Source organism: Schistocerca americana, chromosome 4 (assembly GCF_021461395.2).
Source record: "Schistocerca americana isolate TAMUIC-IGC-003095 chromosome 4, iqSchAmer2.1, whole genome shotgun sequence".
NCBI lineage: Eukaryota > Metazoa > Arthropoda > Insecta > Orthoptera > Acrididae > Schistocerca > Schistocerca americana.
The window spans coordinates 362,333,642-362,357,804 of NC_060122.1; the positions used below are offsets into that span (position 1 = coordinate 362,333,642).

Consider the following 24,163-nt stretch of genomic DNA (forward strand, 5'->3'; position numbering starts at 1 on the left):
TCCTTATCAGTGTTTTCCACATATTCCTTTCCTCTCCGATTCTGCGTAGAACCTCCTCATTCCTTACCTTATCAGTCCACCTAATTTTCAACATTCGTCTATAGCACCACATCTCAAATGCTTCGATTCTCTTCTGTTCCAGTTTTCCCACAGTCCATGTTTCACTACCATACAATGCTGTACTCCAGATGTACATCCTCAGAAATTTCTTCCTCCAATTAAGGCCGGTATTTGATATTAGTAGACTTCTCTTGGCCAGAAATGCCTTTTTTGCCATAGCGGGTCTGCTTTTGATGTCCTCCTTGCTCCATCCGTCATTGGTTATTTTACTGCCTAGGTAGCAGAATTCCTTAACTTCATTGACTTCGTGGCCATCAATCCTGATGTTAAGTTTCTCGCTGTTCTCATTTCTACTACTTCTCATTATCTTCGTCTTTCTCCAATTTACTCTCAAACCATACTGTGTACTCATTAGATTGTTCATTCCGTTCAGCAGATCATTTAATTCTTCTTCACTTTCACTCTGGATAGCAATGTCATCAGCGAATTGTATCATTGATATCCTTTCACCTTGTATTTTAATTCCACTCCTGAACCTTTCTTTTATTTCCATCATTGCTTCCTCCATGTACAGATTGAAGAGTAGGGGCGAAAGGCTACAGCCTTGTCTTACACCTTTCTTGATACGAGCACTTCATTCTTGATCGTCCACTCTTATTATTCCCTCTTGGTTGTTGTACATATTGTATATAACCCGTCTCTCTCCCTATAGCATACCCCTACTTTTTTCAGAATCTCGAACAGCTTGCACCATTTTATATTGTCGAACGCTTTTTCCAGGTTGACAAATCCTATGAAAGTGCCTTGATTTTCCTTTAGCCTTGCTTCCATTATTAGCCGTAATGTCAGAATTGCCTCTCTCGTCCCTTTACTTTTCCTAAAGCCAAACTGATCGTCACCTAGCGCATTCTCAATTTTCTTTTCCATTCTTCTGTATATTATTCTTGTAAGAAGCTTCGATGCATGAGCTGTTAAGCTGATTGTGCGATAATTCTCGCACTTGTCAGCTCTTGCCGTCTTCGGAATTGTGTGGATGATGCTTTTCCGAAAGTCAGATGGTATATTGCCAGACTCATATATTCTACACACCAACATGAATAGTCATTTTATTGCCACTTCCCCCAATGATTTTAGAAATTCTGATGGAATGTTATCAATCCCTTCTGCCTTATTTGACCGTAAGTCCTCCAAAGCTCTTTTAAATTCCGATTCTAATACTGGATCCCCTATCTCTTCTATATCGACTCCTGTTTCTTCTTCTATGTTTATAAACATGGAAAATAGAGTAAATAATGACCACAAGAACACTGTGTAATCAGACAGCATATTGTAGCTATACAGGTACACGTGTGTGTGTGTGTGTGTGTGTGTGTGTGTGTGTGTGTGTGTGTTTGTACAAATCCTAGCTTGGAAAAAGGATCCATCCAAGGCTAGTTAAGTTTGTTCTTTTTGTGTACCTGTCTACCATTCATTTGCACTGAGGAAAATTCAAATATGTTTCGATAAGGCCAAGTATGTGCTTTTAGAAGCACTGTCAGAAGAAGTGATCTAGATGGCATGAGTGGTGAAACTAACATCTATTGTTATTATGGTTCATAGCAATATCTGTAGCAAGACATTGTGTGATGCTGATGTGAAACTAACATCTATTGTTATTATGGTTCATAGCAATATCTGTAGCAAGACATTGTGTGATGCTGATGTCAACAGTTTGGTTGGGGCAATTCATTTTGACTGATAATGTGGTAGTATGGAATTTTAAGCTCAAATATGCGTCTGGTCTTATTTCTGAATCATCTGAAGTACACCAGGTCTCTCTGGAAGACATTTCCCTTTACTAAAAACATTCATTTTTCTGTCTATCTTTCTTTGGTTTTCTAAATTACTCTTATAGTTAATGAAATTCTAAGAATGCCAGCTATCTGCAAAATTTTTATGTATGTATACTTGTTTTAGCCATTTCAAACAATGGAAAATCCATGAGGGAATGTAACAATATTATGAGAAGGAAAGCTGCCACTCACTACATAGCGGAGATGCTGAGTCGCAGATGGGTACAACAAAAAATGTTTTAGCCATTTCTATTTTGTTTACTGGCAAGAAGGCTACAGTAACATGTACAGTGAGTAATCAGGTGTAAAGACTAGCAGTTGATCCTAAACATAAACAAATGTACCATACTGCACATACATAAGGAAAGAGCCCCATTATATCAATAGAACTATAACTAACCAGCTAACAACCAGGAGGTCTTTATGTATGAGACTAGTATAAGTTATATGATTCTCATGTCAATAAAATTCTCTTCCCCATGCAGGTTGGTAAGGCAAGTCCCTCCCACCAGTGTTTTCCCAGAGAGTAGTGAAATGTATACCAACTTGTGCTGAAACTGTTCCACACATTCCATATTCATTGTGTGTTACATGTTACATATATCATCCTATTTCCTTCACACAGCCACAATTAATGAAAAATTTTCATTAGAACTGTTACTGTTTGGCTTAGCAACCCCAAATATTATGGATGTGACAGAAATATTTGCCATTTTTACTAATTTAATTACTCTTTCCTGCACCCCCCCTCCCCTCCACCCATCATCTATTGGTGGCAAACACCAGTAACTATAGATTTTACCCCAATATAAACTGTTTCCCATCATAATGTGTCACCTTCTTACCACTCTGTTGTTTTAACATGTAACCTTCTTCCCAAGCCTAACCCCATTCCTAGCAGTGCTTGTCATCCCACCCCATCCTATCACAAGTATTTATTCTGGACAGTCAGACATATCTGAAGTGCTATTGAAATTGCTTCAGGTGTCCCCTTTTGCCACCTCAAACCAACAAATGGAGGTTTTCAGGATGTCTCACTACCACTGCACTTATCCCTAGGTAGTAAGCCTTACTTGTACTAAGTTAGTTTGAAATTAACCCAGGCATTCTAAATGCTTTACAAGTCATCTCATTTACCATCACCCCTCCTCCACCCTCACTCCCTAGATGTTAAATGTCACTGGATCTGTCACCAATCGGTATAATGATCATGAGAACTAAGGATTTGGCACTAATATAGTTTGTTTTCTATTATTTTTATATGGCACCTCCATCACAACACTACCCCACCCTTAATCTGATAGTCTTACCTAAACAATGTATTTCCAGATTTATTCTCTAATCAATTTTTTTTCTTTGCCCCTTCCTTCTTCCTAATATTATTTCTCTCTGATTTTTCTTTGTACTTCATGAAACCAGCTAGATGCATGGAAATCTAAAAAACTGCAACATGTCTGTTGTTTAAACACTAAGAACTATAATTAATGACTGGTTTAATTCATGTCTCAATCATAAGCAAGTTGAGAGTTTCCTGGTATGAATAATAGAAGGTTTATGGTTGCACATATGGGTTGATGATTCCATTTTTCTTCACAATATTTCAATAAATTTGGGCAGGCACTGCAAGTGATGGTTTGGTTAGTATCCAGACAGTGAATACATCTACTGCTGTCATATGTAGCACCTGACAAAAAACAATGAGTCAGTTTCTAAAATACTGAGCACAAGAACAAAATTGTTAAGCCAGTTGGATATTTATGAATATATCTTTTTACTCATTCCATGCCAGTGTGTGTGATTTTTGTCATTATTAATATGCCCACCAAGAAACAAATTGCAGTTCCTATTATTAACAAATTTTGTTCTGGCCTTCACTGCACTGTCATGTGGTTTATACATGAAGAAATATATAAGAAGAGTACACTGCTATAAAGACATGAAAGTCTTCTACTTTCCTGGTCACAGCACATTGAGAGGAACATTAAAAAAGAAGAAAAAAATTTTACAGTAATATGTCAATTGATCTGCTGTTTCTCAGTAAGCAAAAGACCTTTCTATCATTTAATTGCAGTATCATTCTGAAAATTCTTTATTTATATGTTACTCTAAATGGAATAAGTATGTAAGTGAATGAAATAATCATAATTTTTGTACCGTTCTTAGTTCTGTCAATTTCAGCATTTTCTGATCCTGTACTCTGGATGCTTTCAGCAGATGTTGGTTTACAAGATGAATGAAGTGGACCCAAAATTGCTTCTAACATATCACTGCATACTGCCATGCTTGGCTCAACAATAAATTCGATGAAACCTAAAACACACATAAGTTTTTTTTATAGTTAACTTCATAGATGTACTTTATTGGGACTAATCAAATGCAATCAGTATTTTAACAGAATATGAAGAACTAAAGTGATATGCTATCATTACAACAACTTTGTCTTACAAAAAATACCTTTCTTTAAATTACAGTAATTCCAATGATCAGAGTAAAGAAAATTTAAAATTAGTCTTCTCTTTTTAGTGTGGAAACTAGCTGACTTAAAGAATAACATCAAACTTCAGATATCGTAACATTACTCTTGTTTTTGAAGTAAGTAAAATTATAATAATCTTATTGCTGAACTTAAAAATACATAATTACTAAGAAAACTTGAATGTAAAGGAAACTGTTTTATACTTAGCTCATCAAGTGTTACTGTGATCACTATCACAAATATATTATGTGTTATTTTAAAATGTGAATATTGCACACAATAATATTACAGTTAAGTAGAAAATTTTGGGAAATACGTGATTAGATGGAATTAATTTAGTTTTAATTACATCATGTTAAATTCAGAGCTTCACTCCCTCCCTCACATATATCAGTACATATTTCCTGCTAGATTTAGCTGTTCTAGGGCCAACACATTCTAAGACAGAATGTACAAGTATTTTGTAAACAATCTTCTTTCTTAAGGGATAGCATTTTCCCAGCATCCATCCCATGAAATGAAGTCTGCCACTTTCTTTACTTTTGAATGAGCCTATGTCATCGTTTTGTTTTTCCACTGTTACATCAAGTTATTCATACAAGTTGTTGCACTCTAATAAGGATACTATGTGTGTATGTCAGTTTTTTCTTTCTCTTTTTTTTTTTTAAATTGCACAATTTTACCTTTTTGGACATGTAAAGCAAGTTATCAGCCACTGCACTACTTTGAAATCTTATCAAGATCTGACTGAGTATTTATGCAGTTTTCTTCAAGTTTCCCTTGTATAATATTCTATAAGCACCAACAAGCAGCTGTTAGACCAGGAAATACACCTGTATGGATGTCCACATTAGTAATATTCCCCTGCACATTGTTTTGTTGAATGTCAGTCATTGACGTTTGACATCAAAGTTAAGTCTGCTACCTCCTCTGGTGGGCATGGGTGGGGTCAGTTCAAAGAAAGACATGATTTCCACCAGGTTGTTTGGTTAAAATGAGTAATTTATTTAACACTATTGGCCATTTTTCAGCTTTAGTTCACATTCAAGTGCACAAAGGGACAAGTATACAAATGGATGTGGATATCTCCACCTAATAAGTATTAATAAGCCACATACCATGATGATTTACACATGGAAGGGCCACTAACAGACACAACCTCTTAACAAATAGTAAGAAAAGAAGCATGTACAACTGTTTGCAGTCAAGCCACTTGTCTTTACAAGTACAAGCAGTCAAGTCTTTATTTGAAAGATAAATCTCTGTTACTGTAAACTTGATTATCCAGAACTATTTTAGGTATGTGCACACACGTGCAAGGCACCCCCCCCCCCCCCCACCCCAACGCACACACTGGAAAAATTAGCTCTGTGTGACGGTGGGGAGGGCGGGGGGGGGGGGGGGGGGGGCGGCACATGTGCGGGCATACACATTCACGATGATGTAACATATAACATGATGATTCTGTGGAATAACATGTTCCATTTCTAACCATTTAGACCAATGGAAGATGTTCATGGAAATCCTACACGTCATTTAGGTACATGCTAAGTGTGGAACATCCCACTACATGTTGGATGGAAAAGATGGAAAAGAAATTACTTCAGAATATTGACAAGGCGCAATAGCGAGTGCCCCTCTCCACCTGCTGTGGAGGCCCACTTATGTTTTGGCATCGTGGCTTTGCTGTGGCTTGGAAGTTATGGAACAAAGGGTGTGGGCAATAATGTCAATGCCAGGACAACTGTCAGTCTGAAATGTCAAATTGTAACAGCAACACATGTTATGATCTATCTTTGAGTTACAAGTTGTGTGAGACTCACAACTAGAACTGAAGTTGTATTTTGGAAACATTGTGAATATAGTATGGAAGAATTATCACAAAACTGATTATTTCATTTTAGAAGCTTCAATAAAGTGAAGCTCTTTTCAGCACCCATCCACAGCAAAAAGTGAAGTCACATGTCATGTTCTAATGACACTGTGTGCAGATACACTACAGCAGATAAATTCCAGAATGGCAACCTCAAGGTATTTGTAAGATATAAGTCAGCGCATATACCAGCTGGGTGACAAAATGTGCATGAAGTGGTACACAACATACTAAAACAATTCACACATAACACTACATTTGGCACCATACAACAGGACATGAATTACAAGTGCTAAAAGAAGAGAGCTTTAGTAATAATAAAAATAATTTTCAAGAATTTTGATGGTAATGATAGAAGATATAACTTTGTCCAGAGCAACACATGGCAACAGCTGATAAGTCTAAGTGGGCACACACAGTGTGTTGACTAAATTAATTTTAATAGTTATGAAGAAAGAAGTTTAATTTGGTTAAGATCAAAGAAGCATTCATTGACTGACCATAGTGACAAATGTTGATCGACCAACCATAGCAATAAGATGATTCTGTGGAATAACATGTTCCATTTCTAACCATTTAAACCAATGGAAGATGTTCATGGAAATCCTACATGTCATTTAGGCACATGCTAAGTGTGGAACATCCCACTACATGTTGGATGGAAAAGATGGAAAAGAAATTACTTCAGAATATTGACAAGGCGCAATAGCGAGTGCCCCTCTATTGGGTGCTTAAGCAACTTTGAGATATGACTAGAGAATAATTTCATCAATATCATCATCATCATCATCATCATCATCATCATCATTTAAGACTGATTATGCCTTTCAGCGTTCAGTCTGGAGCATAGCCCCCCTTATACAGTTCCTCCATGATCCCCTATTCAGTGCTAACATTGGTGCCTCTTCTGATGTTAAAACTATTACTTCAAAATCATTCTTAACCGAATCCAGGTACCTTCTCCTCGGTCTGCCCCGAATCCTCCTACCCTCCACTGCTGAATCCATGAGTCTCTTGGGTAACCTTGCTTCTCCCATGTGTGTAACATGACCCCACCATCTAAGCCTGTTCGGCCTGACTGCTACATCTATAGAGTTCATTCCCAGTTTTTCTTTGATTTCCTCATTGTGGACACCCTCCTGCCATTGTTCCCATCTACTAGTACCTGCAATCATCCTAGCTACTTTCATATCCGTAACCTCAACCTTGTTGATAAGGTAACCTGAATCCACCCAGCTTTCGCTCCCATACAACAAAGTTGGTCGAAAGATTGAACGGTGCACAGATAACTTAGTCTTGGTACTGACTTCCTTCTTGCAGAAGAGAGTAGATCATAGCTGAGCGCTCACTGCATTAGCTTTGCTACACCTCGCTTCCAGTTCTTTCACTATGTTGCCATCCTGTGAGAATATGTATCCTAAGTACTTGAAACCGTCCACCTGTTCTAACTTTGTTCCTCCTATTTGGCACTCAATCTGTTTATATTTTTTTCCCACTGACATTACTTTCGTTTTGGAGATGCTAATCTTCATACCATAGTCCTTACATTTCTGATCTAGCTCTGAAATATTACTTTGCAAACTTTCAATCGAATCTGCCATCACAACTAAGTCATCCGCATATGCAAGACTGCTTATTTTGTGTTCACATATCTTAATCTCACCCAGCCAGTTTACTGTTTTCAACATATGATCCATAAATAATATGAACAACAGTGGAGACAGGTTGAAGCCTTGTCTTACCCCTGAAACTATTCTGAACCATGAACTCAATTTACCGTCAACTCTAACTGCTGCCTGACTATCCATGTAAAGACCTTTAATTGCTTGCAAAAGTTTGCCTCTTATTCCATAATCTTGTAGAACAGACAATGACTTCCTCCTAGGAACCTGGTCATATGCCTTTTCTAGATCTATAAAGCATAGATACAATTCCCTGTTCCACTCATAACACTTCTCCATTATTTGCTGTAAGCTAAAGATCTGGTCCTGACAACCTCTAAGAGGCCTAAACCCACACTGATTTTCATCCAATTGGTCCTCAACTAATACTCGCACTTTCCTTTCAACAATACCTGAGAAGATTTTACCCACAACACTGATTGAAGAGATACCTCTGTAGTTGTTACAATCTTTTCTGTTTCCATGTTTAAAGATTGGTGTGATTACTGCTTTTGTCCAGTCTGATGGAACCTGTCCCAACTCCCAGGCCATTTCAATTATCCTGTGTAGCCATTTAAGACCTGACATTCCACTGTATTTGATGAGTTCCGACTTAATTTCATCCACCCCAGCCGCTTTATTGCACTGCAATCTATTGACCATTTTTTCCACTTCCTCAAATGTGATCCTATGTTCATCATCATTCCTATCCCATTCTACCTCGAAATCTGAAACATTACTGATCGCATTTTCACCTACATTGAGCAACTCTTCAAAATATTCCCTCCATCTGCCCAAGGCATCCACAGGATTCACCAGCAGTTTTCCTGACCTGTCCAAAATACTTGTCATTTCCTTCTTACCTCCCTTTTGAAGACTGCTAATTACACTCCAGAATGGTTTTCCAGCAGCTTGACCCATAGTCTCCAACCTGTTTCCAAAGTCTTCCCACGATTTCTTCTTGGATGCTGCAATTATCTGTTTGGCTTTGTTTCTTTCTTCAACATAACTTTCTCTGTCTACCTGGGTTCTGGTATGTAGCCATTTTTGATACGCCTTCTTTTTCCTTTTACAGGCTGCCTTGACTGTATCATTCCACCAAGCTGTTTGCATCATCCTACTTTTACACACTACTGTTCCAAGACATTCTTTAGCCACTTCTAGCACTGTGTCCCTGTACCTTGTCCATTCCTTTTCCAATGACTGTAATTGACTACATTCAACTAACTGGTACCTTTCTGAGATTGCTGTTATGTACTTATGCCTGATTTCCTTATCCTGAAGTTTCTCCACTCTTATCCTCCTACATATGGACCTGACCTCCTGCACTTTCGGCCTCAGAATCCCAATTTCACTGCAGATTAAATAATGATCAGTGTCATCAAAGAATCCCCTGAATACACGTGTGTCCCTCACAGCCTACCTGAATTCCTGATCTGTTATTATATAGTCAATGACAGATATGGTTCCCCTGCCTTCCTAAGTATACCGGTGAATGTTCTTATGTTTAAAAAAGGAGTTTGTGATTACTAAGCCCATACTGTCACAGAAATCCAAGAGTTGTTTCCCGTTCCTGTTGGCCTCCATATCCTCTCCAAATTTACCCATAACCTTTTCATACCCTTCTGTTCGATTTCCAATCCTGGCGTTAAAATCACCCATGAGCAGAACACTGTCCTTGTCCTTTACTCTAACAACATCACTGAGTGCCTCATAAAAACTATCCATCTTATCTTGATCTGTCCCTTCACAATGCAAATATACTGACACAATCCTAATTTTCTTGCTAGACACTGTCAAATCTATCCACATCAGTCGTGCGTTTACATACCTTATTGCAACTACGCTGGGTTCCATTTCTTTCCTGGTGTAAAGCCCTACACCCCACTGTGCTATTCCTGCTTTGACTCCTGACAGGTAGACCTTGTATTCTCCCACTTCCTCTTCTTTCTCACCCCTTACCCGAATGTCACTAACAGCTAAAACGTCCAGCCCCATCTTACTTGCAGCCTCTGCCAGCTCTATCTTCTTCCCAGAGTAGCCCTCATTGATATTAATAGCTCCCCATCTCATTACCATTTGTTTGCCAAGTCGTATCTTAGGAGTCCCTGGTTTGTAAGTTAGAGGTGGGACTCCATCACCTCCAAAGGTCTGAGGCATTTTGCTCTGATTGTTGCCAGCATCATATTTAAAGTACCAGGGAAGCAGGTTGCTAGCCTTACTTGCCCCGAGTCCCATTGGGTTTTACCCTTAACGGCTGAGGGACTAACCGGTGGATTTGGTAGTCTTTGCCGTATGAGCACAAAGGTGACCACGACTCAGAATATGTCCGAGATGCCCAGCCTTATTCCAAAGTAACTGGTATCCCGACTGTCGGGACCACTTACTTGGCCACTCATACGTTGCCCGTGGTTCATGAACTAGGACATGACTACAGGAACCCACACCATGAACCATTTCATCGATAACACAGAAGAATTTCATATCGTGATTTTGAGACTACAGTGGCAGCAGCAATCCCAGATGTCATCCCTGTTGTGGCCAGTGAGTGCAAGAACAGCCCAGCTCTGCTTTGCAGTGCAGCAGCTGATCAGCTGGCTATGCAATGACTATGCAGCAGTTCATCACAGTGCCACTCAGTGCACATGTAATGTATCAGCAGTGCAGCTAGCAGTATGACTGATTATGTGAGCTGTAAACATCACTGAACTGAGATTTTTCTTATTAGTAGTTCATTCTGTGAAGGGTAGTTAGGGCAGAATCTAATGATATTGTTTAAATACAAATGAGGATATACTTATTGTTGTTAACATTTAAAAGAATACTGGGCCTAGGAAACCAACCATTTATGCCAATATTTAAAGCATGAGCGCACGATCGCATATGTGCATGCATGTTTATCTCTTTTACAGACAATAGCTGTGGCTGAATTGTGTCTTTTAATTAAGATTAAACAGGGAATAAGGAAAAAACCTTGGAAATTAGTCTCAACACAGCTCAAAAACTACTTTTTGATATACTTACCAATTATTTGTCTAAAGAAAAGTAGAAGAAAGACTATGTTCGAAACATTGATTCCCAGCAGGGAATGGTTTTTGATGTGAGTGGAATGTAACTGCTTTGATAATACAGAATAAATACAAACTTAATAATCTAGTAGCAGCAAATAGATACCTGGTGGAGAGTCACTGACAATAAGTATTTAATGGAGGGTGAAGACTATTTGGAAAAGCATGAAGGAGAAATAAAATTAATAAGAAGACTTATTACTAGATGATTTAATATATGTATGTTGTGGCATTGCAAGAAGTGTAGGTAAAAAGGTACAAAAAGAAAGAATCAGGAAACAAACGTTTGAAATAATCAGGTAGAGTTGATATGCTATGGAGAAACTTCATCACTGGGATGTATGATGATAAGGGTCAGAGGTTCTACATACTGTTAAAGATTTATGATGAGGTGTACACAATTTTATGTAGACACTGGAGAAAAGAAGGATGGTCGAACCCAAGGAAGGGACAGTCTAATCCTTGGTCACGTACATCAATCATCAGAATGACCTGAACTGTTTTTTTTTTTTTCTTTTTTTGTATAGATGGATTAATAAAGGGACACTCACTCTGAAAGGATAAAAAGTTATTTACACAGTCTCTGCTCATAGGAGAAGGTGCAAGCACAGCTTTTATGTAGGCAAGAAGCTGTACTTTGACTGTTGGTCACACTATTGATGTGTTCTCCAAAATAGTTAAAGGCTAATAGACTTACCTGGGCACTGATGATTCTTTGCATTTACATTTCTGCACATTTGACTTAGCATAGATCTGAGATTTGAAATTGCAGAGAGTAATGTAAGTTAAAATGGCAGCATGCAACTCCTATAGCAAAGATGAACCTAAACATTTTCTATCTCAATAAATTTGAGGAACTTATGCTGTTGTGATCAGTGAATTTAAAGCAATGTAAATGTAGTTACCTTTGAGAAAGAGTACTGGAATAATGATGTAGCCTGATCAAACAGTACAAATATCTCATATTCTTATGTCTGAAAAGAATGTACATATAAAATAACTGGATGATATTAAAAGGGGAATCGAATACAAACAGAGCAATAAAATGCAAAATGGGAAAGTCAATAACTAGATTATATCATGTAATGAGCAGTGGTGTGGTTCAACATACACTAGTACTTTGAATGAAGTATGTTACATGTGAAACAAGGTAGTAAAAGAGATACTTCATCTTTTATCTTAGCAAGCTAAATTACATGATAAATGCTTTTCTACAGTGAAAATGCAAAGGGAAGAGCTCTGCTCTCACAAATTTTGAAAAAAGGAAGTGCATGTATGAAATTATGAGTCAAGAGATTTGTTACAAAGAAAAGTTATAGTAAATGTGATGGTGGTTTTTGAAATATGTACAGATAAGTAAGTAGAGACACTGTGGATTGTAACTGCAGTTTATTCTGTGGAATCACATATTCATTAATTAAAAAGGATTAAAAAAATAAAATATGGTTGTACATGGTTCAGCTGTTTGAGGAAATAAGAAGGGTTTGGTCTTAAGGGGTCTTTAGTGGACTTAATAATATAATTTGGTGTGCAAAATATCATAAATATAATATGATATATGACATATCATGAATCCATAGCTTGAATTTCCTCAGTTCACTAAACTCTGTATTCTATCGGATAGTTTGGAATATAGTGTTGTGCAGCAGAATAATTTTATTGCACATGTTTAAATTTTTGAGTTCTATCAGGTGAGCTCATAACAGAGAAGGCTAGCATTGAGTCAGAGTGCCAGTGAGAATGCCAACAAGGCATACCACCTATGTAACAGCTGTCAGGACATGAGGTGAGTACTGTCACACAACCTCAGAGGGAGGCAGGCAGAAATGCAAACACTGCTATGCTACATAACAAAGCACAGTGATATAACTTCACCGCGAAGGGCCATTGAAAAATCAAATATAGGCAGACCAAACTGAGCCTGCTGACCCTGAATAATTACTGAATTACCACAGAGAGGCAAGAAGCATTGGTTGGTCTGATAAATGAGAGCAAATGCACTGCATCATAGGTGCAGACTTGACCATTTAAATAACAAGGCTTTTGTAGCTGAAGACAACATTCGGTCATGCTGCCATTCTGTCAGTGTCCCTAAACCCAGAGACAAGCCGGCCGCGGTGGTCTAGTGGTTCTGGCGCTGCAGTCTGGAACCGCGGGACTGCTACGGTCGCAGGTTCGAATCCTGCCTTGGGCATGGGTGTGTGTGATGTCCTTAGGTTAGTTAGGTTTAAGTAGTTCTAAGTTCTAGGGGATTTATGACCTAAGATATTGAGTCCCATAGTGCTCAGAGCCATTTGAACCATTTGAACCCAGAGACAATGACAGTGAAACCACAATACGCTGATTGATAATGACCAGCGTGCTACCTGCTTGCTGACTTCAACACTCAGATGCAGCCAACCAGAGGCACACCACAGCTAAGGTCTCCCACTGTTGCCTACTGGGCCATTGCAAATGAGAAGACTGATGTGCGGCCAGTCTTCCAACAGTATGGGTCATTGAAGATGATCTGTAAGCTGCCACATCCACACCAACCAGGTATGATGTATCTGTGCAGCCTCCTGACTGACTCATGAGCATCTGACGCCCTTTGGTTGCTCCACGGTGAATGGCTAGGATCTAGTCTTCACGGCAACTGATATGCTGGACCTCAGTTGGCAGTCTCCACCTGAGTGCACAACAGACTGCTTTGAGAGTATTCAGGTGGAAGCCTCACTGGGTTATTGCAGAATGTCCAAGTACTGGTGCTTTCCTCAGCCTTCTACCACAGCCAATATAGCATGTGGCCATGGCAGTAACCTGTGAGAGTGAGGTTATGACGTGCTGACAAGGCATTAACACTTCTCCTGCATTTAAGCTTGGTCACTGACCGCAGCTCTGAACCCACTTATAACTCTCTAAATTTTGCACGGTACATAAATGTTATTGCAAATACCACTGCATTAATGACACCTCCGGGCATGAACTACACCCCTCACCAAAACTCTGCACCTGACCTCCTGTTCACAATGTGACTGCAGCTTCCCAGGTTGCAACTTTGGCATAAGGAACTGGTCATCTGATGTTCAGACATCAGAATTGGTGTTAGAATTGGCTATCACCTCAGGACTTTGGCAACAGTGGAACCATGCTGACTGCTGCCATTTCTAGGAAGACTGCTCAACTACAGCAGGGTTGCAGTTTCATCAACACATGGTATGGAGAGTGCAGTATCTATTTTTGTGCTCTTGTTTGACTATAAGGACCATAGGGATGCAATGAGGTTTTTTTTCTGTGTGTCCAGCTGTATTGTATGTATTTTATAAAGGAAGTGAGTGCAAATAATGATCAAAGATGGTGTCTATCAATATGTATTGTTTTCAAGGGGCACTGTGTTTTATTGTGAGTCTAGCTCATTCATTATCTTTAAGTATGGGTAAATGATATTCCTGAGTAGCTATTCTGGTGGAACATTATGTTGTAGTAAGTGTATGATAGTAGTGTATTTAAGTGTCTGCATTGTTATTTTATGTCTCTCTCTTTTGTTGGGTTTTGTAGTATTATCGGGTCAAACACGTCATCATCGATTCCGCACGGTGCTGCCATGGAGGAAACATTGAGGATTTTATCAGCACCAGTAGCTCATTTTCAGGAGAGCAATGCATAGCAAATCACAAGCACTAGGGATATGCTTAACACAGTAAAGGCTATAGGTGCAGATTGTGCAGTTATAGAGTACTGAAGAAGAGAGAGAGAGAGAGAGAGAGAGATAGCTTATTTAAGATTCCGGAGTATGTGGAGGAATTTCAGAGCAGTTGTGAGTACTGGTTTCTTGAAAATTGTGACATGAGGAATAACATTATTACAGAGAGGGGGCAAAGAAGAGATAGAGAGGAATCTGAGAGGAGGAATCAGGAACAATTATGGTTGAAGAACATTTGTAGTGGACTAGACAATGCAAAAAGATGTTAGTAATGAAAGGCTGTGGAAGTTGCTGTAATTTTACTTGATATGCAAAGTATTAGCATCATGGAAGTAATGGAGAGTAGTGTAAAGGTATCAGATCCAATATCCTGTGAAAATGTGGAGTCTGAAGTACATGAAGTGTCAAACAAAGTGAGTGAGTGCTGTACAGAAGTAAATGGGTATGTGAGCAGCAACATGGGTAATACTGAATTAGGTGCAGTAGTATCTAAGCCACTGGTTGATAATGGTTGTTGTTTTGAAGCTGTCAAGACTAGGTCAGATTTACAAGGAAGTGCATGTGCCACTGATTTTTGTGTCATGCAGTGGGGAACAGCAGACTGTGTTTTTAAGGTACATGCCATCAAGAATGCACAGAAAGCTGTTGATAATGTTAATTGTATAGCAAATTTTATGAATAATGAAGGGGTACAAATACATTATTTCTGAAGTATGCTGATTCTTCACAATTTGGTGTGGCACAACCTTCTCCAGAGGGGGAGAGGATGGAACAGAAGAAAGGAGAAAAATGCTTGTAAGGCTAAAAATCAAGCCAATGAGACTGAATCATTTCAGGAATGTGTGTCTGAGGATCAGAGTAAATCTGACAATACTTGCAATGTTGTAAGTAAAGAGGATAAGAGGAAACAATGTGTAATTATTCATAAAACCACAGCAGCTGAGAGAGACAGTTGCAAGCAAGGCAACATAGCAAGGGTCAATTATCATGAACATAGAACAATGTAAACTGTGTATGGCATCACTAAGTGCCAATGCACGTGGTAAACTGCCAAAGAGGATGAGGATGTTGGTTCTAGAAATGTAAGAATAAGAAAGCATGGCACTGAAAGACATAGTTAATCTGCAAATAAATGTAAGATAAGGTAGGTAGCTACTGGCCACTACACTGTATATGGCAGTACCGCAAGTAGTTGTTGTCTAAGCTTAGTTTTAAGGCTGTGCATTTTGAGGAAATGTACGGGAATTTTTTGTTTAAAAGACAAAGTTTCAGACAATATACCAAAACAATGGGTTAAAAAACCACAAGACTAGTAAAACTCTAAAATTAAGTATAACTTGTAAACATGGAAAAAAGGATAATGTATCATGCTATAAAAACAAAAAAAGGGATTGACAAACTGAAGTTTAAGAAGATACAGAATTTGGAGACAAAGAGACAATCCATGTAAGTCAGCTCTCACAAACAATAAAATTGGTGCAGTAGGCACAATGTACAATTGTGAAGCAGATATATGAGCTTAGCACAGAAGATAATCAAAGGAAAAATCTGTGATGAATTTTTCAAAGGGAGGAGTGTTATGTAACAGAATAAAATAGTTTAATTTTTCATTTTACATGTTATCATCAAATTTCTAAATTATTTCACCATTCACTGAGGACTATTTTCCTTGCAACTGAAAATTCATGAAACGTTACAGGATCCCTGAAAGAATTATGTGTAGTTTTAAACAGATCTTTACTGATTTAGTTTACAATTATTGGTAACACAATGTTATGAATGAAATATCTTTAATTTTTGCAGAGTGGTGAGTCTCTCACCATCAAATGGCACAAAACTGTGTGCTCTAATTCCATGTTTTGTTCCATGTATTTGTATATAAGAAAGTAACTTTATAACAACTGAAGTGCTGCTGTGCCACATTCTTGTTTTAATTTGGTATATAACATTTTAAAAATCTTTGTTCTGTGTTATGTACTTACCAATCTGTGACTCAGCAACAAGTGTGTTGTTGCGATCACATAGAGGGCTGAATGGCAGTCCTAACTCACGTTCCTTATCTCCTTGTCTGAAGAACTCCTCAAGAAGTTGAGAAGTCCATCTATGGTGGAGATCCCATCGCTTAGCAGGATGTGATATGTCACAACAGTGAAGCACCAGTGATAGAGCCTTGGACTTGTCCACACTGCAAAGACATGATCATGCAAAACAAAATTCATGAAAATACATGAGCAAAACACAGGCAAGGAAGAAAATATGTTTTCTTTGGACAAGATAGTCAGGTAACAATTACCTTATAGTAAAAATACAACTGAGAAAATTTTAAAATCATATGGAGGGAATAGGTGGTCAATACTTACCTCCAGGAAGTAAAACTTCAAGTACTTACTGAAGGAAACACTTATTTAAGTGAAAAAAACTAAACCTAATTTTTGGAACTTGTATGTTCTTTCCTTAGCGAAAAATAGGGATAGGTTGGGAAATTTTGGAAAGGAGAGGTGGGTCACATAGGCCCTAGGTTGAGGTGGATCCAACTACAAAGATGAGGGGAAACTCACCACAAAGGTAAGCACTAGTCTGTCATGCTGTCTCTCTAATTTCATAGAAAGAGATACATATTTTTTCTAAGTTCACATGACTTCAATAGTTCACTTTCACTCTAGGCTTTGGTGAAATGCTTGTAATTGTGAAGGATACACAACATTTGGCAAAACATTCTTTTTCTCAAATAACATATTGTAGCTTAGACAAAAGCCTTCTTCATTTCAACTTGAAAGAGTTGGAGCTGGACGTGAATCCATGTGGCAACTACTGAAGAAATGTGGAGGTGAGTCTGCAAGGTGAAGACTGTTTACATTATTTGTATCATTCATGTACTCCTATAGACACTGAACATGCACTATGACATTATTAGCAAAAAAGGAGAAATAATCTAGCATTTCCAAACAATCTGAAAGCTGCATTAATGGAAATTTCTCAAATGCTGAATATCAAAACAATCATACAAGAGATACATGTTACACTGTTAATATAACAGTTTTCATTTAGGCATCTCCAACAGCCTGAAAAATCAAGAGGGGCCTGGCACTTGCCAGTAATCAGAGTAGGTATGTGGAGAGCCTATTGTGGATGTCTTTGTAATTTATAGTCATTAGTGTCTTAAATATGAATACTAGATTTAGCAGTAGTATTTAAAACTTAGGCCCTTTGGTAAAAGGTTTAACCCATGATGATCTATGCACGTCTATGGAAGAATAAATAGGTGTGACATACTGTTAGGTATCAAGGAACGTATGAGTACCATATGATTTATAAGAAAAACCAAGAAAAGCATGGGCAAACATATGTGGAGCTCTGTATACCAGGAAATAACATGGTCCCTGCATGTGAATGCAACTATCAGTCATGGCTATTACATAAAGTCATATCTTATCTGCTGTATAGACATCAGTCTTTCATTACTGTAAGATAAAAATGAGAGAGACTACAAATCATTGTGAATAAAAATAAAACTATCACAAATAAAACACAAAAATAATTTCTTAAAATCCATTTGCAACATACTGACACAAATAACATTTGAAATTAATAAACCTTACCTTGCCTCAGCGAGTGTCAGGAGATTCCTCATGTTTTTCAGCTGCTGAAAATGGAAACTCATGTCTGTTGCTAAAACCATATCAATAACAAGAGTGCGGAACTCCCGAAACTCTTCACGTGACAGATTTTGGAGGATGTTACATTCCTCATCCCGCATCACCCTTTAAAACAGAAAAGAAAATGGGTAAGTTCTCTTCAATAAATACAGAACTGTAAAAGGTATAAAGCTGAACATTAAACTGGAGAAATTTCCCTGTCTGGCAAATACAAAGTATTACTTTTTTGTTAATTGATAACTGTTTCTCAGACTAAGAAAAAATCTATTCTCCTTTGCAATTCTAAGAGAAAATTAGAAATCAACAATGTATAATTATTATAATAAAGGAAAACAATTAATTCAGAACTGTAGATCAGGAAATACAAGTAACATATACACCAGTAGTCAGAGGTGACTATGGGCCCAGATTTTTTTAAAGTCACTCAAGATTTAGCTGTGTTAGTGCCTTCTGCCAAATCACCTCCACAATTGTCAATGTTGATAGACTCAGAGTGGTAAAGAACTTCATAATCTTTCTGTTACATTGAGTACCTGCCGGCCGGAGTGGCTGAGCAGTTCTAGGCGCTTCAGTCTGGAACTACACAACCACTACAGTCGCAGGTTCGAATCCTGCCTCGGTCATGGATGTGTGTGATGTCCTTAAGTTAGTGAGGTTTAAGTAGTTCTAAGTCCTAGGGGACTGATGACCTCAGATGTTAAGTCCCATAGTGCTTAGAGCCATTTGAACCATTGAGTTCCTTTGTCATTCCTTTCTTGGCCTTTCTGTTGATTTTGTGCTACTTCTCTCAAGATCAATATTTATGTCTCCGGGTCTGTATATTTAGTAATGTAAAAGTGTAATTAGCTTTGAAGTGTGACATAACAGTTTTCTCTGTTTTATTTATCAGATGACTGGGAAAAATATATGCTACATTCATCAAAATTATTAACGCTTAGTATTGTGTTGCACTATAGAACCATCCCCTTTTGCCATAAGCCTCATCACCCAGTTTCATTATCCACATTAAATTCCAATAGCGAAATACGCAATGGAGCAAATTCAGTAGTTTCTACAAAATGAAAAGCAATTCTTCTACTCATTTATGATTTATATATAATATATTTTTTGAAAAGCATTATAAATATGAATTTATAATTGTTTCATACCTAAAAGAGGCACTTATATGATGATTTTCTAGGACAGCACGATCATTATATAATAACGCTGTCTCTGTGCCTGACATGACATGGAAGTTGTTGGTTGTACCTGTATGTTCATAGTCATGAATTAAAGCTGCAACAAGGGTTGCAAAGATCTCCAGATCTGTTAGCCAGTTCTGAAACAGAAGATATGCACTGAAAGATATAAAAATACTTAACTTTAGTGAAAAAATATAGCTGTTGTACATGAAGTAATAGTGAGATAGAAAAAAGTAATACAAGCAAACATGAGAGCAGGATGAAAATAGAATGGAGTTATAACCAGAAATATAACAAATATTCTATTTACACCACAGCTGTAAGTCTGATCCTGGAGTTGCTGCTTCCATTAACTGGGACAGAACTCCAGCAATGTAGATGATGATGGCTTTAAGAATGAATACTTGACTAACTTATTAATATTATGTTTTGTATTGTCTTAATTTATCCTATATTACAAGTAACTTGTTTGTTCACTGCGCCTATCAATGTTAAAGGAAGTTTAACCAGAATTAAAACATGAGCATGAGAAGGCAAAGAGATCTATATCTTGTTCATTACAAAGATGTTTTTTACAATCAGAGACATAATCATGGCCACACTGTGTAATACATGGAGCGCCAGTATCAGCCTCAAATATACTGTTTTAGTGTCATTTCAAATACTCAATAGCCAGGGTTTCTGAAGCCATATATCTACACAGAGCATACATTTTTATATATACCCTTTACTTGCATTCTCTAATTTTCAGATATGTGTAAGATATCTTACTGTTTATCTAGGATGGAATAATGACAATATTATGAAAGGGACAGATTGCTACTCATCATGTAGAGGGAACACTGAGTTGCAGATAGGCACAACAAAAGACTGTTACACATTTGAGCTCTTCGCCAAACACACACACACACACACACACACACACACACACACACACACACACATTCTCTCTCTCTCTCTCTCTCTCTCTCTCTCTCTCTCTCACACACACATACACACACACACACACATACACACACAAAACCACTGTCTCCAGCCATTGATTGCTGGCAGTTGCTGTATGTATTTCAATCTCAGTGGTCAGAGACAGTGGTCATGTGTGTATTAGTTGTGCTTGTGAGAATATGTGTGTGTTTTCGACTTTTGAAGAAGGCCTTTTGGCCAAAAGCTCAAATGTATAGCAGTTTTTTTTGTTGTGCCTGTCCGCAACTCAACGTATCCTCTATAAGACAAATAGCAATATATCCTTTAGTTTTCATTTGCTGAATATTAAATGGTGAATCAATTCTGCTTCTACATTTATAACTACAGATACAATCTACAATCTTCAGTTATGAAGGTACATGAATAGTAGAGATGAATCAACTATAAAATATCATATTAATGTCTGAAGTATATGAAAATTATAGAATGCAAGTAAAAGGTGTACATAAAAAATCTCAGGAAAGACTCAGTAAACTATAAGACATGAATAATTTGAGGCCAGGTCTAGATATCATTCCCAGATAATCAAAAGAAGGAACATTCTAGTTTTTTCATGAGATCCAGTAGGTCTAACAACTTCATCGTCCATTACGCAAGCACAGGTCAAAATACAATTAAATGTCACACTGTCATCAGATATCTCATGAAAGAAAAGTTGGTGTCTCAAGATGTCTCCTAGTGTTGAGAACCACCTACTACTCACTTCCACTGTCAAGCTGCTGTGAATGGGTTCAGTGCATGGTGACAAACTGGAATCAGATATGGTGAAGAAAACAGGGTTTATTTGGACAATGATGATCCCTGTATGCAGTGTGGGAAGTCTTACTGTGAATAGCTCAATCCAGTGTTTCCTACACCTACATCTACATGGATATGCTGCAAATAATATTTATGTGCCTGTCGGAGAGTTCATCAAAGCACCTTCACAAAAATTGTCTATTATTCCAATCTCGTACAGCATATGGAAAAACCGAACACCTATATCTTTTGGTGCGAGCTCTGATTTCCCTTATTTTATTCTGGTGATTGTTTCTCCCTGTATAGGTCACACCAAAAAAATATTTTCATATTTGGAGGAGAAAATTGGTGATTGAAAATTCATGAGAAGATTCCACCACAACGTAACATGCCCTTGTTTTAATGATTTGCACCCCAAGTTCTGTATCATTTCAGTGACCCTCTATTCCCTATAATACAAACCTTGCTGCCCTTCTTTGAACTTTCTCAATGTACTTCATCAATCCTACCTGGCAAGGATCCCTTACTGTGCAGCAGTGTTCTAAAAGAGGACGGACAAGCACAGCATAGGCAGTCTCTTCAGTAGATCTCTTACATTTCGTAAGTGCCCTGCCAATAAAACGCAGTCTTTAGTTAGCCCTCCCCACAACATTTTCTATGTGTTCCTTCCAATTGAAGTTGTTTGTAATTGTAATTCCTTGCTATTTAGTTGAATTTACGGTCTTTAGATTTGACTGATTTATTGTGTAACCAAAGTTTAATAGATTTCTTTTAGCACTCATGTGGATGACCTCACACTTTTCACTATTTAGAGTCGAATGCCAATTTTCAACCTATAAAGATACCTTTTCTAAATAATTTTGCAATTTGTTTTGATCTTCTGATGACTTTACTAGCGATAAACAATAGTGTCATCTGCAAACAACCTAAGACAGCTGCTTGGATTGTCTCCTAAATTGTTTATGCAGATGACAAACAGCAAATGCCAGAAATCACTTCTGTTTTACTCTATGGCTTTCCGTAAATTACTACGAACTGTGACGTCTGACAGGAAATCACGAATATAGTCACTTAACTGAGATGATATTCCATAAGCATGCAATTTCACTGCAAGCTGCTTGTGTGGTACAGTGTCAAAAGCCTTCTGGAAATCTAGAAATATGGAATCTGTTTGAAATTCCTTGTCAATAGCACTCAACATTTTGTGTGAGCAAAGAGCTAGTTGTGTTTCACAAGAATGACGTTTTTTAAATCCATGTTGTCCATTTTCTTTGAGGTAATTCATAATGCTTGAAATCAATATACACTCCTGGAAATTGAAATAAGAACACCGTGAATTCATTGTCCCAGGAAGAGGAAACTTTATTGACACATTCCTGGGGTCAGATACATCACATGATCACACTGACAGAACCACAGGCACATAGACACAGGCAACAGAGCATGCACAATGTTGCCACTAGTACAGTGTATATCCACCTTTCGCAGCAATGCAAGCTGCTATTCTCCCATGGAGACGATCGTAGAGATGCTGGATGTAGTCCTGTGGAACGGCTTGCCATGCCATTTCCACCTGGCGCCTCAGTTGGACCAGCGTTCGTGCTGGACGTGCAGACCGCGTGAGACGACGCTTCATCCAGTCCCAAACATGCTCAATGGGGGACAGATCTGGAGATCTTGCTGGCCAGGGTAGTTGACTTACACCTTCTAGAGCACGTTGGGTGGCACGGGATACATGCGGACGTGCATTGTCCTGTTGGAACAGCAAGTTCCCTTGCCGGTCTAGGAATGGTAGAACGATGGGTTCGATGACGGTTTGGATGTACCGTGCACTATTCAGTGTCCCCTCGACGATCACCAGTGGTGTACGGCCAGTGTAGGAGATCGCTCCCCACACCATGATGCCGGGTGTTGGCCCTGTGTGCCTCGGTTGTATGCAGTCCTGATTGTGGCGCTCACCTGCACGGCGCCAAACACGCATACAACCATCATTGGCACGAAGGCAGAAGCGACTCTCATCGCTGAAGACACATCTCCATTCGTCCCTCCATTCACGCCTGTCGCGACACCACTGGATGTTGGGGCGTGAGCGGAAGATGGCCTAACGGTGTGCGGGACCGTAGCCCAGCTTCATGGAGACGGTTGCGAATGGTCCTCGCCGATACCCCAGGAGCAACATTGTCCCTAATTTGCTGGGAAGTGGCGGTGCGGTCCCCTACGGCACTGCGTAGGATCCTACGGTCTTGGCGTGCATTCGTGCGTCGCTGCGGTCCGGTCCCAGGTCGACGGGCATGTGCACCTTCCGCTGACCACTGGCGACAACATCGATGTACTGTGGAGACCTCACGCCCCACGTGTTGAGCAATTCGGCGGTATGTCCACCCGGCCTCCCACATGCCCACTATACGCCCTCGCTCAAAGTCCGTCAACTGCACATACGGTTCACGTCCACGCTGTCGCGGCATGCTACCAGTGTTAAAGACTGCGATGGAGCTCCGTATGCCACGGCAAACTGGCTGACACTGACGGCGGCGGTGCACAAATGCTGCGCAGCTAGCGCCATTCGACGGCCAACACCGCGGTTCCTGGTGTGTCCGCTGTGCCGTGCGTGTGATCATTGCTTGTACAGCCCTCTCGCAGTGTCTGGAGCAAGTATGGTGGGTCTGACACACCGGTGTCAATGTGTTCTTTTTTCCATTTCCAGGAGTGTATGTTCCAAAATTCTGTTGCATATCAACATTAATGATGTGGACCCAAGGTAGCATGTATTACTACTGATACAAACACACTTGACTGGCTTGGCATTGCACACAACATGCTGTCATACCTACTAGTGACACAAAAGATAATGAAACATCAGTACAATGGGCATCTTATATGATAGCCACAGGTTTAGCATCTCAGACCAGCCTTCTAGGAACCATTTTACAAGCAGACAATGTTGCTCAGATG

The 24,163-nt window shown here is 38.8% G+C and overlaps 1 protein-coding gene across 1 annotated transcript in view; it reads right to left on the minus strand.

The window, feature by feature from the left end:
• LOC124613483 (calcium/calmodulin-dependent 3',5'-cyclic nucleotide phosphodiesterase 1-like) overlaps positions 1-24,163 on the minus strand; it is a 543,028-nt gene that overhangs the window by 35,772 nt on the left and 483,093 nt on the right. Inside the window, exons 9-12 of the mRNA XM_047142192.1 lie at positions 19,457-19,626; positions 18,252-18,413; positions 16,635-16,837; positions 4,047-4,202 (exon numbers count right to left, since the gene is read on the minus strand). Of these exons, the coding sequence (XP_046998148.1) occupies positions 4,047-4,202; positions 16,635-16,837; positions 18,252-18,413; positions 19,457-19,626 (691 nt within the window). The remainder of the gene's footprint in view (positions 1-4,046; positions 4,203-16,634; positions 16,838-18,251; positions 18,414-19,456; positions 19,627-24,163) is intronic.